The 18751-nt window shown below is 34.6% G+C and overlaps 1 protein-coding gene across 1 annotated transcript in view; it reads right to left on the bottom strand.

The window, feature by feature from the left end:
• LOC142239971 (uncharacterized) overlaps positions 1-9268 on the bottom strand; it is a 29073-nt gene extending 19805 nt beyond the window's left edge. The window contains exons 1-2 of the mRNA XM_075311699.1: positions 8012-9268; positions 7675-7952 (exon numbers count right to left, since the gene is read on the bottom strand). Coding sequence (XP_075167814.1) covers positions 7675-7952; positions 8012-9259 — 1526 coding nt within the window. The 5' untranslated portion in view covers positions 9260-9268. The remainder of the gene's footprint in view (positions 1-7674; positions 7953-8011) is intronic.
• Positions 9269-18751: the final 9483 nt, after the last annotated feature.

Genomic DNA, 18751 nt, shown 5'->3' with positions numbered 1-18751 from the left:
AAGCATGTCCGTCCGTCCGTCTGTTGAAATCACGCTAACTTCCGAAATTTGGTATATAGTGTTGGTATATGGTCTCTAACAACCATGCAAAAATTGGTCCACATCGGTCCATAATTATATATAGCCCCCATATAAACCGATCTCCAGATTTGGCTTGCGGAGCCTAAAATAGAAGCAAATTTCATCCGATCCGGCTGAAATTTGGTACATGATGTTGGTATATGGTCTCTAATAACCATGCAAAAATTGGTCCATATCGGTCCTTAATTATATATAGGAATTCATCCAATCCGGTTCAAATTAGGCACGTGGTGTTAGTATATGGTCGCCAACAACCATACCAAAATTGGTCCAATCACACAAAAATTGGTCCATATCGGTTCATTTCTATAGAAAATTTTGTAAAAATGTCTACTTTGTCAAACTGAATTATATACGTATTTAATCGATCTTTTTTGATGTAATATATACCACGTATGGACTTACATACAATTTAGAAGATGGTGCTAGGAGGTTTTAAGATAACTTGCCTTGCCTAATTCGATTGTGGATGGCAGTGTTTAGATGAAGTTTCTACGCAATCCATGATGGAGGGTACATAAGCTTCGGCCTGGCCGAACTTACGGCCGTATATACTTGTTTTTTAATTGATACTATCATTTCCGTGAAGACATTTCAATTAAAAATTGGATCAATTTATTTCGTGATTGAATCAGAAAAAATTTTTTTGTGTGTAGTATTAAATGCATACTATTTTTATATAGTACCAACCTTCAAATGATTCGTGTCACAATTTGACGTCTGTAAGTCAATTAGTTTGTGAGATAGAGCGTCTTTTGTGAAGAAACTTTTGTTATTGTGAAAAAAATGGAAAAAGAGGAATTTCGTGTTTTGATAAAATACTGTTTTCTCAAGGGCAAAATACGGTGGAAGCAAAAACTTGCCTTGATAATGAGTTTCCGGACTCTGCCCCAGGAAAATCAACAATAATTGATTGGTATGCAAAATTCAAGCGTGGTGAAATGAGCACGGAGGACGGTGGACGCCCGGAAGAGGTGGTTACCGACGAAAACATCAAAAAAATCCACAAAATGATTATTAATGACCGTAAAATGAAGTTGATCGAGATAGCAGATGCCTTAAAGATATCAAAGGAACGTGTTGGTCATATCATTCATCAATATTTGGATATGCGGAAGCTCTGTGCAAAAGGGTGCCGCGCGAGCTCACATTTGACCAAAAACAACAACGTGGCTCCATCACTACACTCCTGAGGCTGAGTGGATAGCGATCGGTGAAGCGTGGAAAGACTCAAAAGTCCGCTGGCAAAGTAATGGCCTCTGTTTTTAGGGATGCGTATGGAATAATTTTTATCGATTATCTTGAGAAGGGAAAAACCATCAACAGTGACTATTATATGGCGTTATTGGAGCGTTTGAAGGTCGAAAACGCGACAAAACGGCCCCATATGAAGAAGAAAAAAGTGTTGTTCCACAAAGACAACGCACCGTGCCACAAGTCATTGAGAACGATTGCAAAAATTCATGAATTGGGCTTCGAATTGCTTCCCCACCCACCGTATTCTCTAGATCTGGCCCCTAGCGACTTTTTCTTGTTCTCAGACCTCAAAAGGATGCTCGCAGAAACTGAAGCCTATTTTGAGGCAAAACCGAAGGAGTACTACCAAAACGGTATCAAAAAATTGGAAGGTCGTTATAATCATTGTATCGCTCTTGAAGGGAACTATGTTGAATAATAAAAACGAAATTTTGTGTGAAACACTCAGAAATTTCACCAGTATTACTGAGGTGGGATAATCCACCGCTGATGTTTGGTCGAAACTGGGTTTGAACTATATCTAAATCTGAATCGATTTGGATGATATTTTCCAGGTTTGGTTGATACCACCTTGTGCTAAATTTGAGTAAGATCTATTAATAAACAAGTAAGTAAAGTAGAAAGTCGGGCGGGGCCGACTATATCATACGCTAAACCACCCTTACTGAATTAGTAATCATAAACATTTGTGTGATGACATTGATATAGGTCTGGGAGATAAACCGAAGTTGCATATTTAAGAAAATTAAGGGGTTCATGCTTAGGGGTGCTTTGTCTCAATCTGACTATAGCTCATAGTCAATGTTGCCAGGGAAAATGTTTGGTTTACCCTACAAGGACAAATAAAGTTCCCTACTTTCCCATACAATTTTCCCTACAATATTTTTCGTTAAATTTAAAGAATTTTACAAAACAAACATGGTTCTAAGTACTTTATTATCTTAAAACATGAATATGCAACGTATATAACTTAGAATATAAATTTGTATTACCACCACGGTTGCCACAGTTGGTAGAATTCTACAAAAAATAGTAATCTTTTTTTGTTAAATATCTATAAAAATAAAATTTTGACAATAAATCCTATAGAAATAAAATTTTCAGAAAATTCCATAGATATAAAATTTTGAGAACATTTTTTATAGAAATTATATTTTGAAAAGAAAATTCTACAGAAATACAATTTTGACAAAATTTTCTATTAAAATAAAATGTTGACAAAATTTTCTACAGGAATAAAGTTTTGACAAAAATTTCTATAGAAATATTTGTTTGGTAGATTTGTGGTAATCTTCAAATTTTGTTAGATTTTTTTTGGCACGAGTGGTAACTGTTGTTACCACACATAGTTAAAGATCAAGCCTTGCCAGTTACTAATTTCCTCTTCTAGAGCCACCAAAATGTAAAAATTATTACAAATTGTGCTGAGTGAAAATGTCCCTACATTGTGGCCCTACGTCCCTACAAGACGCTAAATAGTAGAAAGACAGTACATATAGGAAATTTCCCCTACTTCTAGCAACACTGGCTGTAGTTGATATTGCTCCTACGGAGCTAGTATGCCACTAATATTGAGCCCATTATTAAAAAAGGGGAAATCTCTTAATTAGTGTGGGTAATAAATCCAAATTTGTAAAAATCGAGCAATATTCTGATGTAAGAGCTACAAGTACGTATAAATAGGGTCGGGTAGTACATCAAAATTTGAAATTTGAGTAACATTGGTTAATAAATAAGAGTACTATGGCCAAATTCGGGAAAATAGAGCGATGCATATATATGGAAGCTATATCTAAATCTGAACCAATTTGCATATTTTTCGGGTTTGATTAATACCACAGACGGTTACCTTGTGCAAAATTTGAGTACGATTACGTAATAAATGAGGTCTCTATGGTCAAAAATAAGGTTTGGCAAAATCGGGCGATACATATATATGGGAGCCATAGCTAAATCTGAACTGATTTCGATGATTTTTTGCACATACCGTTAGTACTATAGGGGACTGGATCAGCCAACTTTGAGTAAGATCGGTTAATAAATAAGGGTTCTATGGCCAAATTTGGGAAAATCGGGCTATACATATAAATGGGAGCTATATCTAAATCTGAACCGATTTCGATGTTTTTTTGCACATATAATAAGTGCTATAGAAGATTACACTTAGCCAACTTTGAGTAAGATCGGTTGATAAATAAGGGTTTTATGGCCAAATTTAGAAAAATCGGGCGATACATATATATGAGAGCTAGATCTAAATCTGAACCGATTTGGATGAAATTTTGCAGACTTGAAGGGCGGTGAAAAATATTACCTTTTGCCAAATTTGGTGACGATCCGTTTGGAAAAAAGCGCAACGTGACCCCATTTGTCGAAATCGGGCGAAACATATCTATGGGAGCTATATCTAAATTTGATCCGATTTCTTCCAAATTCAATAGCGTTCGTCCTTGTGCCCAAAAAACTCCCTGTACCAAAATCAGTTAATAATTGCGACCGGAATCCTGTGAACAACAAATACATGGACAGACGGACGGACACCAAGCGCTAGATCGACTCAGGAGGTGATTCTGAGTCGATCGGTATATATTTTATGGGGTCTAAAATCAATATTTCTGGTAGGCACATTTTTTGGCCGATCAAACTTATTATACCCTGACCACTATGTGGTTTAGGGTATAAAAAGGCTATAATGGTAAAAAAATAGGGGCAAGTTTTTGAAAATCGGGCGCTACATATATGTGGGAGCTATACTACAACTTAACCGATTTGGACGATATTTTGCTTCTTGATTTGGTTGATACCACAGAAGGTTACATTGTGCTGTAGGTATAAAATCAAGTATAGCTTCTCTCTATGGATCCAAATATCGCTAAAATTTCATATTTCAAGCAAATGAGATAAAAATTGTGGCTCCCACACTCTAAGGAATAAAGACTGATGATCGGTTTATACCGGAGCTATATCAAAACATAGACCAATATATCTATCTATCTTTGACAAAAATAATAATGTGTGATAAATTTCATCACAAGACGTTAGCGTGAATAAAACATACAGGCAGAGAGACATTATCAGATCATCTTTGGCCAATTCACCCTGATCAATAATGTATATGTTTACATGCACCCAGAGTAGGTCGAAAACCTTTGTTGTTAGTACCTATTTCATTTAATATCATAATTTATTATGGTTTTAAATTCTTTAATAAAATAAAATAAATATACACCCAGAAGAAATATGATCACCCCAAACATGTTTCAAGAGCAAATTTGGAAGGTGAACATGCAACATGTTTGTTGTAAGCATGATATTTTTTCAAAAACATGGAATAAAAATGTCCCATGCTCACCGTTAAAAAAAAAAATTTTGCTCTTCAAACATGTTTGGGGGATCATATTCCTTCTATGCGTGTATGTAAAACTTATTACACTCCAATCCTATGGTGATGGTTATAAATACTTACAAGTCCAATTGGTCAACATTTCGACAGTAGTCCTGCTTAGAGGTGTCATAAGATTCGACAAAGCCGAACTTTCTACTTATTTTCAGTTAAAAACAAGTATATACGGCCGTAAGTTCGGCCAGGCCGAATCTTATGTACCCTCCACCATGGATTGCGTAGGAACTTCTACTAAAGGCTGTCATCCACAATCGAATTACTTGGGTTGTGATAACACTTGCCGATGGCAAGGTATCGTAAAACTTTTTAGCACTGTCTTCTAAATTGTAAGTTAGCCCATACGGGGTATATATTAAACAAAACAAGTATATACGGCCGTAAGTTCGGCCAGGCCGAATCTTATGTACCCTCCACCATGGATTGCGTAGGAACTTCTACTAAAGGCTGTCATCCACAATCGAATTACTTGGGTTGTGATAAGACTTGCCGATGGCAAGGTATCGTAAAACTTTTTAGCACTGTCTTCTAAATTGTAAGTTAGCCCATACGGGGTATATATTAAACAAAAAAAGGCCGATTAAATACGTATATAATCTAGTTTGACAAAATTTTCTTGAAACCTTGACAAAATTTTCTATAGAAATAAAATTTTGACAAAATTTTCAATAGAAATAAAAATTTGACAAAATTTTCTATAGAAATAAAAACTTGACAAAATTTTCTATAGAAATAAAATGTTGACAAAATTTTCTATGGAAGTAAAATGTTGACAAAATTTTCTATAGCAATACAATTTTGACAAAAATTTCTATAGAAATAAAATGTTGATAAAATTTTGTATAGAAATGAAATTTTGACAAAATTTTGTATAGAAATAAAATGTTGACAAAATTTTCTACAGAAATAAATTTTTTACAAAATTTTCTATAGAAATAAAATTTTGACAAACATTTCTATAGAAATAAACTTTTGACAAAACTTTCTATAGAAATGAAATTTTAACAAAACTTTCTATAGTAATAAAATTTGACAAAATTTTCTATGGAAATAAAGTTTTAGGTTAGGTTAGGTTATGTGGCAGCCCGATGTATCAGGCTCACTTAGACTATTCAGTCCATTGTGATACCACAGTGGTGAACTTCTCTCTTATCACTGAGTGCTGCCCGATTCCATGTTAAACTCAATGACAAGGGACCTCCTTTTTATAGCCGAGTCCGAACGGCGTTCCACATTCTAGTGAAACCACTTAGAGAAGCTTTGAAACCCTCAGAAATGTCACCAGCATTACTGAGGTGGGATAATCCACCGCTGAAAAACTTTTTGGTGTTCGGTCGTAGCAGGAATCGAACCCACGACCTTGTGTATGCAAGGCGGGCACGCTAACCATTGCACCACGGTGGCTCCCAATAAAGTTTTGGTAGATTACAAAATTTTCTATAGAAATAAAATTTTGACAAAATTTTCTATGGAAATAAAATTTTGACAAACATTTGTATAGAAATAAACTTTTGACAAAACTTTCTATAGAAATGAAATTTTGACAAAACTTTCTATAGTAATAAAATTTGACAAAATTTTCTATGGAAATAAAGTTTTGGTAGATTATTTTTGGCGATATGGACCAATTTTTGTGTAATAAGTCATCGGCTATATATAACTAAAGACCGATATGGACCAATTTTTACATGGCTGTTAGAGGCCATATATTGACAAAATGTACCAAATTTCAACCGTATCGGATGACTTTTGCTCCTCCAAGAGGTTTCGGACGTCAAATCTGGGGACGGTTTATATGGGAACTATATATAATTATGGACCGATATGGACCAATTTTTGCATGGTTGTTAGAGACCACATACTAACACCATGTACCAAATTTCAACTGGATCGGATGAATTTTGCTCTTCCAAGAGGCTCCGGAGGTCAAATCTGGGGATCGGTTTATATGGGGGCTATATATAATTATGGACCGATATGGACCAATTTTTGCATGGTTATTAGAGGCCGTAAACTAACATCAGGTACCAAATTTCAACCGGATCGGATGAATTTTGCCCCTCCAAGAGGCTCCGGAGGTCAAATCTGGGGATCGGTTTATATGGGGGCTATATATAATTATGGACCGATATGGACCATTTTGGGCATGGTTGTTAAAAACCGTATACTAACATCAGGTACCAAATTTCAACCGGATCGGATGAATTTTGCCCCTCCAAAAGTCTCCGGAGGTCAAATCTGGGGATCGGTTTATATGGGGGCTACATATATATATATGGACCGATATGGACGAATTTTTGCATGGTTGTTAGAGACCATATACTAACGTCAGGTACCAAATTTCAATCGGATCGGATGAATTTTGCCCCTCCAAGAGGCTCCGGAGGTCAAATCTGGGGATCGGTTTATATGGGGGCTATATATAATTATGGACCGATATGGACCAATTTTTGCATGGTTGTTAGAGACCGTATACTAAGACCACGTACCAAATTTCAACCGGATCGGATGAATTTTGCTGCTCCGGGAGGCTCCCCAAGCCAAATTTGGGGATCGGTTTATATGGGGGCTATACGTAAACGTGGTCCGATATGGCCCATTTTCAATACCATCCGACCTACATCAATAACAACTACTTGTGCCAAGTTTCAAGTCGATAGCTTGTTTCGTTCGGAAGTTAGCGTGATTTCCACAGACGGACGGACAGCCGGACAGACGGACAGACGGACAGACGGACGGACGGACGGACATGCTTAGATCGACTCAGAATTTCACCACGACCCAGAATATATATACTTTATGGGGTCTTAGAGCAATATTTCGATGTGTTACAAACGGAATGACAAAGTTAATATACCCCCATCCTATGGTGGAGGGTATAAAAAATACATCACCCCTAGTTCAAATTTATTTATTTATTAACCACCTTATCATACATCCTATCACAAACTATTTCCAAATGTATACCACCCTCAATATGTAAAATAAATGCCTTGGGATCTAGTCTAGGATTTAAATTTGTACGATCACAAATCTGAACATTATGATTCTTAAGAACATGAGCTATAGCCAGCTTTGTCTGTAGCTGACCCAAACGTTGGCCAACACAATTATGGGGGCCACTTCCGAAGGGTAAATAGGACATGGGCTCCTGGGATTTTCGATTTTCGCGAGAGAAACGTTCCGGATCAAATTTTGTGGGATCAGGCCAGTACTATAAGAATTGAACGAAGTTATTAATATGCACAACGATTTTTAACGATAATCACTTACCTTGGTATCATAGTGTAGAGCATATACCGAAATATAGACAGGCATACCATCGGGCATTTCATAATTATAGAATGGTTTCAAGGAATAACCTTCATTTCTTTTGGGGGCCACATATTGTCGATCTAGCAGGGGTAACACAGGATATTTGCGTAAAGTCTCTGCCATTACCATATCCAAATATTCCATAGAATTCAAACGTTCATAGGAAATTTCACCACCGCCATCGATGAAGGCCTGATGTATTTCCTCACGCAATCGTGACATCAACTCTGGATGCTGGGCCAATTCAAAGAAGGCATTCGTTATAGTTGTAGCTGAGGTATCGAAACCTCCACTCATTAGAATACAAGCCTGGGCATAGAAGCCATTCATGGTAAATAGCTTATCTTCTCCCTCTGCCACTGCTTCTTGCTTTAGTTTAACAAAAACATCAATAAGATCATTACGACACCGGCCACTTTTCTCACGTTCCCCCAAGACCTTATCAATGGAACATTTTAAGAAGCCATAGGTGGATTCATAAAATGTTTTCAATTTAAAGAGAATAGCCAAGCGGGGTTCAAATAAAGCACTCATAAATGCAATTGCCCGAATAAAATTAAATTTCGATAATTTAACTGCCTCCAGGTAAATGGGTTCTTCAGGATTTTCCAAAGCATTCGATTCAAAACCCATGATGGTAGTCGATATGGTGTCGGTAGAATATCGTCCAAATAGTGATTTAAACTCATCTACGAAACGATCACCTCTCTTATGCAAATGTTCTTCCAGCCTCCTGGCCACCTGTTGCAATAAGGGATACATATTTTTGATTTTTCCACTCGAAAATACAGGACTCATTTTCATACGCATTGTCCTCCAATAGGGATAACGGGCAAAGAACAAATTCATATCACCCAAAGGATCATTGTGGCGATCACATTGCGCCGAACGTTCACAAAACTTATCAAAGTCCTTAATGAAAATAGCTTTCAATAGATTTGGATCACGTATCAGAAGACCAGGTTTATACAGACCATAAACTCCCACAGCTGCCTCGTTTACAAATTTTGGATTATCGTATATGTCTTTCAAATGATAGCCGAAATTTGTTTTCATTTTAACAAAATCCATAAAGCTTCCACTAAAAATACTGGCCCTTGCTGCAGGAACATTGTAACGTGTCCAATAGGAAAACGATTTCCTAAACCAAAATCTAATCCATAAGGCCAAAAATATGATGCCAGACAGGAACAATTTTAGCCACATATTCGAAACTTTAAGTCACTTAATATCAACAACGATTGAAATACTAAAACAAACTAGAAACTCATATCTACTTTCACAGATATGGAATAATAAAATTTCGAAATCGACACCGTAATAAAATCTACACACAAAGAAAAACAAGTGAGTAAAGGAGAAAGTTGGGTGGGGCCGACTATATCATACCCTAAACCACCTCTATTGAACTAGTAAGTACTGATATTGAGATATGTATATGGGGGCTATGTATGTATATCTAAATCAGATTCGATATTAGCGTTACTTTACAGGGGTGTCCTACCTAAATTTTGAGTTACATCGGTTTATATCGGTGATATTTTGCAATAAGATCGGTAATGCCACTATATTCGTGCAAATCCTGTGATGCACACATATGTACAAGCAGGAGTTATGCTTGAATTTGCACCTATAGAGTTAGTATACCACTAAAATTGAGTCAATTATTACAAAAGAGGAGATCGTTCAATAAGTGTAGGCCAATTTAGCCAAATTTGTGAACAATCGTGGCAATTCCTAAAAAATCATTAAAGTCCAGTTTAATCAGTGCACTGAAACATAAACCGTAATTATATTAAATATAAATCTAACTCAGTTTTAATGCATAAGATTTTTTTTTACAGTGGATAACGGATATAAGAAACTCTGTAAAATAAACAATTTTTGTTTCTTATGTGCGTTTTTTTATACCCACCACCATAGGATGGGGGGTATATTAACTTTGTCCGTTTGTAACACATCGAAATATTGCTCTAAGACCCCATAAAGTATATATATTCTGGGTCGTGGTCAAATTCTGAATCGATCTGAGCATGTCCGTCCGTCCGTCCGTCCGTCTGTTGAAATCACGCTAACTTCCGAACGAAACAAGCTATCGACTTAGGTTAGGTTAGGTTATGTGGCAGCCCGATGTATCAGGCTCACTTAGACTATTCAGTCCATTGTGATACCACAGTGGTGAACTTCTCTCTTATCACTGAGTGCTGCCCGATTCCATGTTAAACTCAATGACAAGGGACCTCCTTTTTATAGCCGAGTCCGAACGGCGTTCCACATTTTAGTGAAACCACTTAGAGAAGCTTTGAAACCCTCAGAAATGTCACCAGCATTACTGAGGTGGGATAATCCACCGCTGAAAAACTTTTTGGTGTTCGGTCGTAGCAGGAATCGAACCCACGACCTTGTGTATGCAAGGCGGGCATGCTAACCATTGCACCACGGTGGCTCCCAGCTATCGACTTGAAACTTGGCACAAGTAGTTGTTATTGATGTAGGTCGGATGGTATTGCAAATGGGCCATATCGGTCCACTTTTACGTATAGCCCCCATATAAACGGACCCCAAAATTTGGCTTGCGAGGCCTCTAAGAGAAGCAAATTTCATCCGATCCGGCTGAATTTTGGTACATGGTGTTAGTATATGGTCTCTAACAACCACGCAAAAATTGGTCCACATCGGTTCATAATTATGTATAGCCCCCATATAAACCGATCCCCCGATTTGGTTTGCGAGGCCCCTAAGAGAAGCAAATTTCATCCGATCCGGCTGAAATTTGGTACATGGTGTCAGTATATGGTCTCTAACAACCATGCAAAAACTGGTCCACATCGGTCCATAATTATATATAGCCCCCATATAAACCGATCCCCAGATTTGGCTTGCGAGGCCTCTAAGAGAAGCAAATTTCATCCGATCCGGCTGAAATTTGGTACATGGTGTTAGTATATGGTCTCTAACAACCATGCAAAAATTGGTCAACATCGGTCCATAATTATATATAGCCCCCATATAAACCGATCCCCCGATTTGGCTTGCGAGGCCTCTAAGAGAAGCAAATTTCATCCGATCCGGCTGAAATTTGGTACATGGTGTTAGTATATGGTCTCTAACAACCATGCAAAAATTGGTCCACATCGGTCCATAATTATATATAGCCCCCATATAAACCGATCCTCCGATTTGGCTTGCGAGGCCTCTAAGAGAAGCAAATTTCATCCGATCCGGCTGAAATTTGGTACGTAATGTTAGTACATGGTCTCTAATAACCATGCAAAAATTGGTCCACATCGGTTCATAATTATATAGCCCCCATATAAACCGATCACCAGATTTTACCTCCGGAACCCCTTGGAAGACCAAAATTCATCTGATTCAGTTGAAATTTGGTACGTGGTGTTAATATATGGCCTCAAACTCCCATGCAAAAATTGGTCGATATCGGTCCATAATTATATATAGGCTCCATATAAACCGATCCCCAGATTTGGCCCCCAGAGCCCCTTGGAAGGGCAAAATTCTTCCCATTCGGTTGGAATTTTGTACGTGATGTTGGTATATGGTATCCAACAACCATGCAGGAATTGGTTCATATCAGTCCATAATTATATATAGCTCCCATATAAACCGATCCCCAAATTTGACCTGCGGTGCCTTTTGGAGAAGCAAAATTCATCCGATCTGCTTGAAATTTGGTACGTGGTGGTAGTATATGATATTTGACAACCATGCCAAAAATGGTCCATATCAGTCCATAATCGTGCATAGCCCCATATAAACCGATCCCGAGATTTGGTTTTGGAACCTCTTGGAGGAGCAAATTTAATCCGAGTGAGTTGAAATTTGGTACATTGTGCTAGTATATAGTCGTTAACAACCATGCCTAACTAGGTCCATATCGGTCTATAGTTATATATGGCCCTCAGATAAATCGATCCCCAATCACACAAAAAATGGTCCATATAAAGTTCATAATTGTATATAGCCCCCATATAAGCGACCCCCATATTTCAATTCTGGCTCTCTACGTACAAAAAGTCCATATCGATTCGTAATTATTTGTAGACAAAACTATACATAACTTTTTTGTCTAATATATACCATGTATGGACTAAATCACAATTTAGAAAACGATGTTAAGAAGTTTTAAGATACCACAACCCAAGTAATTCGATTGAGGATGACAGTCTTTCGTAGAAGTTTCTACGCAATCCATGGTGGTGGGTACATAAGATTCGGCCTGGCCGAACTTGCGGCCTTATATACTTGCTTTCTTATACACGCATAGAAAAAACCTGTTTGGACATGGTTGCCACATCCATTTGATGCTTATCTAGAGTATGTAATTGTCGCGAAAACCATGTAAAGGATGGTTAAATTGTAAGGGCCGATGTTGAATGTGAACCACGCCTAAACGCCAAGTTTTTTTCCGAATTTTATTTGACATTTCTCTATTTCAGACTTAATCAATTTGAACCGTGGAGAGATACACAATCACAACGTGTAAAATGGTTCCAAGAAATGGCAACAGTAGATGATCAATTTTCGAAGAAAATCATCTTCAGTGATGAGGCACATTTTCACCTCAGTGGATTCGTCAATAAACAGAATTGCCGCATTGGGGCGAATGAGAATCCAAGAGTGATTGTCGAAAAACCAATGCACCCACAAAGAGTGACTATTTGGTGCGGTTTATGGGCTGGCGGCATCATCGGGCCGTATTTTTTCCAAAATGAGGCCGGTCAGGCAGTTACTGTGAATGGTGTTCGCTATCGTGAGATGATAACGAATTTTTTTATGGCCCGAATTGGAAGATATGGATGTGGACGATATGTGGTTTCAGCAGGACGGTGCCACTTGTCACACAGCTTACGAAACAATGGCTCTTTTGCCCAACAAATTCAATGGCCGTGTTATCTCACGTAATGGCGATGTCAATTGGCCTCCAAGATCATGTGATTTGACACCGTTGGACTTTTTTCGTTGGGGTTATTTGAAAGAAAAGGTGTACGTCGATAACCCAGCAACAATTCAAGAGCTAAAGGATGAGATAATTCGGCACATTAACGGCATAGAACCTCCATTATGCCTCAGCGTCATCGAAAATTTGGACCATCGGATGAAGGTGTGCCACCGAGGTCGCGGCGCCCATTTGGCCGATATTTTGTTCCATACATAATTGAGTAATACCAATATATCATAATAAAATTAAATTACAATAATTTCCTAAATAGTTTGTGTTTTAATCAAAATCAACATCGGCTCTTAAAATTTTAACCACCCTTTATTTTGTCTTTGTAAAAATAATTTTCGAGCGGAGAAAAATATATGTTGGCAATAAGCATTTATGCCGAAAACATATTCTATTATTTAAGTGATCGAATTTGAGACCATTACATGGTCGGGAAAATCATGTACCTGACCATTCAAGTTTTTTTTTTAATTTTTTGCAGGGACAAAAGTATTTTTATAGGTTACGTATAGACATGTCTAGAATAGAGGTGTGCACGTGACACGAAATTGTCGTGACTCACGAAAATTTTCGTGAAACACGCGTGAGTCACGCTCATTGCAACGGCATGAGTGTACGTGAGCATGGGTATTGTAAAGGTTTATATTCCCATATTCATGAATTTGAACTTGAACCGATTTAGACAAAATTGTATACACTTGTACAAAATCTATGTACTTAAAATTTAAATCTAACGTTGTGGGACGAAACACAATTTTAGTAAACAACAAATAAAACAAGTATATACGGCCGTAAGTTCGGCCAGGCCGAAGCTTATGTACCCTCCACCATGGATTGCGTAGAAACTTCTACTGAAGACTGTCATCCACAATCGAATTACTTGGATTGCGGTAACACTTGCCGATGGCAAGGTATCTTAAAACTTCCTAACCTCGTAATATATACCACATAGTCCATACGTGGTATATATTAAACTAAAAAAGGCCGATTAAATACGTATATAATTAAGTTTAAAGTTTGTATAGAAATAAAATTTTGACAAAATAAAATTTTGACAACATTTTCTATAGAAATAAAATTTGGAAAAAATTTTCTATAGAAATAAAATTTTGACAAAATTTTCTATAGAAATAAAATTTTGACAAAATTTTCTATAGAAATAAAATTTTGACAAAATTTTCTATAGAAATACTATTTTGACAAAATTTTCTATAGAAATAAAATTTTGACAAAATTTTCTATAGAAATAACATTTTGACAATGTTTTCTATAAAAATAAAATTTTGGTAGATTATTTTTGGCTCGAGTGGCAACCATGATTATGAACCGATATGGACCAATTTTTGTGTGATTGGGGATCGGCTATATATAACTATAGACCGATGTGGACCAATTTTGGCATGGTTGTTAGAGACAATATACTAACACCACGTACCACATTTCAATCGGATCGGATGACTGTTGCTCCTATAAGAGCTCCTCTTAGAGGCTCCGCAAGCCAAATCGGGGGATCGGTATATATTTGGGGCTATATGTAATTATAGACCGATATGGACCAATTTCTGCACGGTTGTTAGAGACCATATACTAACACCATGTACCAAATTTCAGCCGGATCGGATGAAATTGGCTTCTCTTAGAGCAATCGCAAGCCAAATTTGGGGGTCCGTTTATATGGGGGCTATACGTAAAAGTGGACCCATATGGCCCATTTGCAATACCATCCGACCTACATCAATAACAACTACTTGTGCCAAGTTTCAAGTCGATAGCTTGTTTCGTTCGGAAGTTAGCGTGATTTCAACAGACGGACGGACGGGCGGACATGCTCAGATCGACTCAGAATTTCACCACGACCCAGAAATATATACTTTATGGGGTCTTAGAGCAATATTTCGATGTGTTACAAACGGAATGACAAAGTTGATATACCCCCATCCTATGGTAGAGGGTATAAAAAGTCTGAAGTTGGACGGACCGACTATAATATACTCTGCACAACTTAATATTTAGATCTAAATTTCGATAAAATCTCAAATTCTTCAAATTTTGAGAAAATTTGCTATAGAAATAAAATTTTGAGAAAATTTTCTGTAGAAATAAAATTTTGACCAAAATATCTATAGAAACAAAATTTTGACAAATTTTTTTATAGAAATAAAATTTTGACCAAATTTTCTATAGAAATAAAATTTTAACAAAATTTTCTATAGAAATAAAATTTTGACAAACTTTTCGATAGAAATAATTTTTTTAAAAAGTTATCAATAGAAATAAAATTTTGCAAAATTTTCTATAGAAATATAATTTTGCAATATTCTATATAGAAATAAAAGTTTGCAAAATTTTCTATAGAAATAAAATTTTGAGAAAATTACCAATAGAAAAAAAAATTTGCAAAATTTTCTATAGATATAAAAGTTTGCAAAATAAAATTTTAAGGAAATTATCAATAGAAATAAAAGTTTGCAAAATTTTCTATAGAAATAAAATGTTGACAAACTTTTTTATATAAATAAAATTTTGACAAAATTTTCTATATAAATCAAATTTTGCATAATTTTCTATAGAAATAAAATTTTGGCAAAAAAAAAGAAATAATTTTTTGAAAAAATTATCAATATAAATAAAATTTTGCAATATTCTATATAGAAATAAAATTTTGCAAAATTTTCTATAAAAATAAAAGTTTGCAAAATTTCTATAGAAATAAAATTTTGAGAAAATTATCAATAGAAATAAAAGTTTGCAAAATTTTCTATAGAAATAAAATTTTGACAATTTTTTTTATATAAATAAAATTTTGACAAATTTTTTTAAAGAAATAAAATTTTGACAAAATTTTCTAAAGAAATAAAATTTTGACAAAAAAAGAATTATTTTTTGAAAAAATTATCAATATAAATAAAATTTTGCAATATTCTATATAGAAATAAAATTTTGCAAAATTTTCTATAAAAATAAAAGTTTGCAAAATTTGCTATAAAAATAAAAGTTTGCAACATTTTCTATAGAAATACAATTTTGACTACATTTTTTATAGAAATAAAATTTTGACTAAATTTTCTATAGAAACAAAATTTTGAAAAGGCTTTTTATAGAAATAAAATCTTGAAAAAACTTTCTATTGAAATAAAATTTTGACAAAATTGTCTATAGAAATAAAATTTTGAAAAAAACTTTCTATAGAAATAAAATTTTGACAAAATTTTGTATAGAAAAAAAATTGACAAAATTTTCTATACACGGATGAAAAAGACTGTTTTTCATATGTTTGGCTATAAACATTATATGTTTGGAACACAAATTTTTAAACACAATATTTTTGAGTGCAAGCATATAATGTTCATAAACTAACATAACATGTTTGGGACATATATGTTAATATGTTAGAACTTATTATGTTTGGGACATAAAATGTTTGTAAATATAATATGCTTGGATGCAAACATATATTAATTTAGAAATAGCCTATAAACATATATGTGTTTAGTAGCTTGGAGCGCTATTTAACAGGGAGCGATATTGAATTAAGTTGGTGGTTGTTGCTTGTTATTACAAAATTAACATTTTATTTTTCCTTGGGCAATTGATCAGCTACTTCTTTGATCCTTACAAACTGTGTGGTCCGCCGTTCGAATCCCCGTCCGGCAAAAGGTAAAATTAAAATAAAAAAAATCATACAATTGAATAATTTCTTCTGCAATGTTTGTATTACAGAAAAAGGTGCTAAGAACTAAAAAATCTCGTGGAAGTGAGAAAGATGTGGGGGAATATACAATTGGGCAGAAACAAAATTTTGAGCATTCAGGTCGAAAACCTATGTTGTTAGCACCTATATTACCTGTTTATTTTCATAATTCATTATGATTGTAAATATATAAATAAATAAATAAAATTTTGAGCACAATATTTTTTGGGAGAATTTTTTTTAAGCATATAATATTTTTGGGTGCAAAATGCTTCCAAACATATTATATGTTCACATAATAACATATTGTTTTTTGGAAGACAACATTATTGAATTTGGATGCAAAAATACAAAATGTTTGGAACTTAGACTACCCAAACATATATTGTTTAGACCAATATGCTTTCAAACATATTATATATTGGAAGAGATCAAACATATAAATGTTTGGGCAATACCCAAAAATGTATATGCTTGAAGCAAAATATGTTTGGGAGTATATGTTACAGAAGCGAGTTTTTGTGAGCGTGTAGAAAAAAAAATTGACAAAATTTTCTATAGAAATAAAATTTTGATCGAATTTGGTTTATATAGGTCAATGTGTTTGTGTAGCTTCCATATAGACCCAATTTGGCTTCTTCACATCGTACTTTTGATCTGATTCGACTCTTGACAGGGTAAGTTTTATTCGACTTGCCTGAAATGGGAAAGCTAGAGGTATTTTGGGTCCACTAAAATCTATCACGTATTGATAAAGCCCCCAAAGCGGACCAATATCCCGATTTGACTTTTTGGGAATCTAGATCGATATTAGATCCATAAAGAGATAAGTCAAATTTGGTTTATATGGGTTTAATATAGCCCTCATTAATTTCTTGTGGGGATGGAAGCACGGTTAGTAGAATTCTACTAAAAATTTTAAATTTTTTACGTTTGCTAGATTGGTAGAATTCCTAATGTTGTGGTAAATTTTGCATAATAATCCCCTCCAAATTTTCTATAGAAATGAAATGTTGACTAAAATTTTGACCAAAATTTTCTATAGAAATACAATTTTTACCAAAATTTTTAAACAGAAATAAAATTTTGATAAAAATTTTCTATAGATATAAATCTTTGACAAAATTTTCTACAGAAATAAAATTTTTACAAAAATTGCCTATAGAAATAAAATTTTGACAAAATTTTCTACAGAAATAAAATTTTGACCAACATTTTCAATAGAAATGAAATTTTTACCAAAGATTTCAATAGAAATATAATTTTGACAAAATGTTCTATAGAAAAAAATTTTAACCACAATTTTCAATAGAAATGAAATTTTGACAAAATTTTCTACAGACATAAAATTTTGACAACATTTTATTTCAAATAAAAAAACATTTTTTATACTAACTACACACATTTGATCAACAACTTAAAAATAAGATCTTTTTAATTTAATAGATTTTTGGTAAAATTGTCGTCATATTTTGGTAGATTATTTCTGATGGCAGTTTTTAATAGAGCTTTGTATGCAATCCCTGGTGGAGGGTACATAAGATTCGATCAGTCCGAACTTTCGGTCGAATGTATTTGTGTTTTTTTCTTGTTTTGTCTACACATAATCTAATAGAGGTATATTGAACTCAAAAAAAAACATTTTTTGTACTAACTATCAACAACTTCAAAATAAGAGATTGCGTACAAAGCTCTATTGAACTTTTTAATTTAATAGATTTTTGGTAAAATTGTCTTCAAATTTTGTTAAGGTTATGTCTGATGACAATTTTTTATAGAGCTTTGTACGCAATCCCTGGTGGAGGGTAGATAAGATTCGATCAGTCTGAACTTTCGGTCTAACATACTTGTTTTTGTTTTTGTTTTTTTTTTCACATAATCTAATAGAAGTATATTGAACTTATTTAGCAATTTAAGCAATTTCGGGTTTTGGTCATAGAGAATTTGTATCAGCTATCATGTTTCTCCACATATTTTAATCAGCTCTGATAATCTTGTTAAACTTGTTTCCACTTTTATTCTACTTTCGCATGATTTC

This window comes from Haematobia irritans, chromosome 5, assembly GCF_050003625.1.
Source record: "Haematobia irritans isolate KBUSLIRL chromosome 5, ASM5000362v1, whole genome shotgun sequence".
NCBI lineage: Eukaryota > Metazoa > Arthropoda > Insecta > Diptera > Muscidae > Haematobia > Haematobia irritans.
This window is presented reverse-complemented; position numbering and strand designations above follow the sequence as displayed.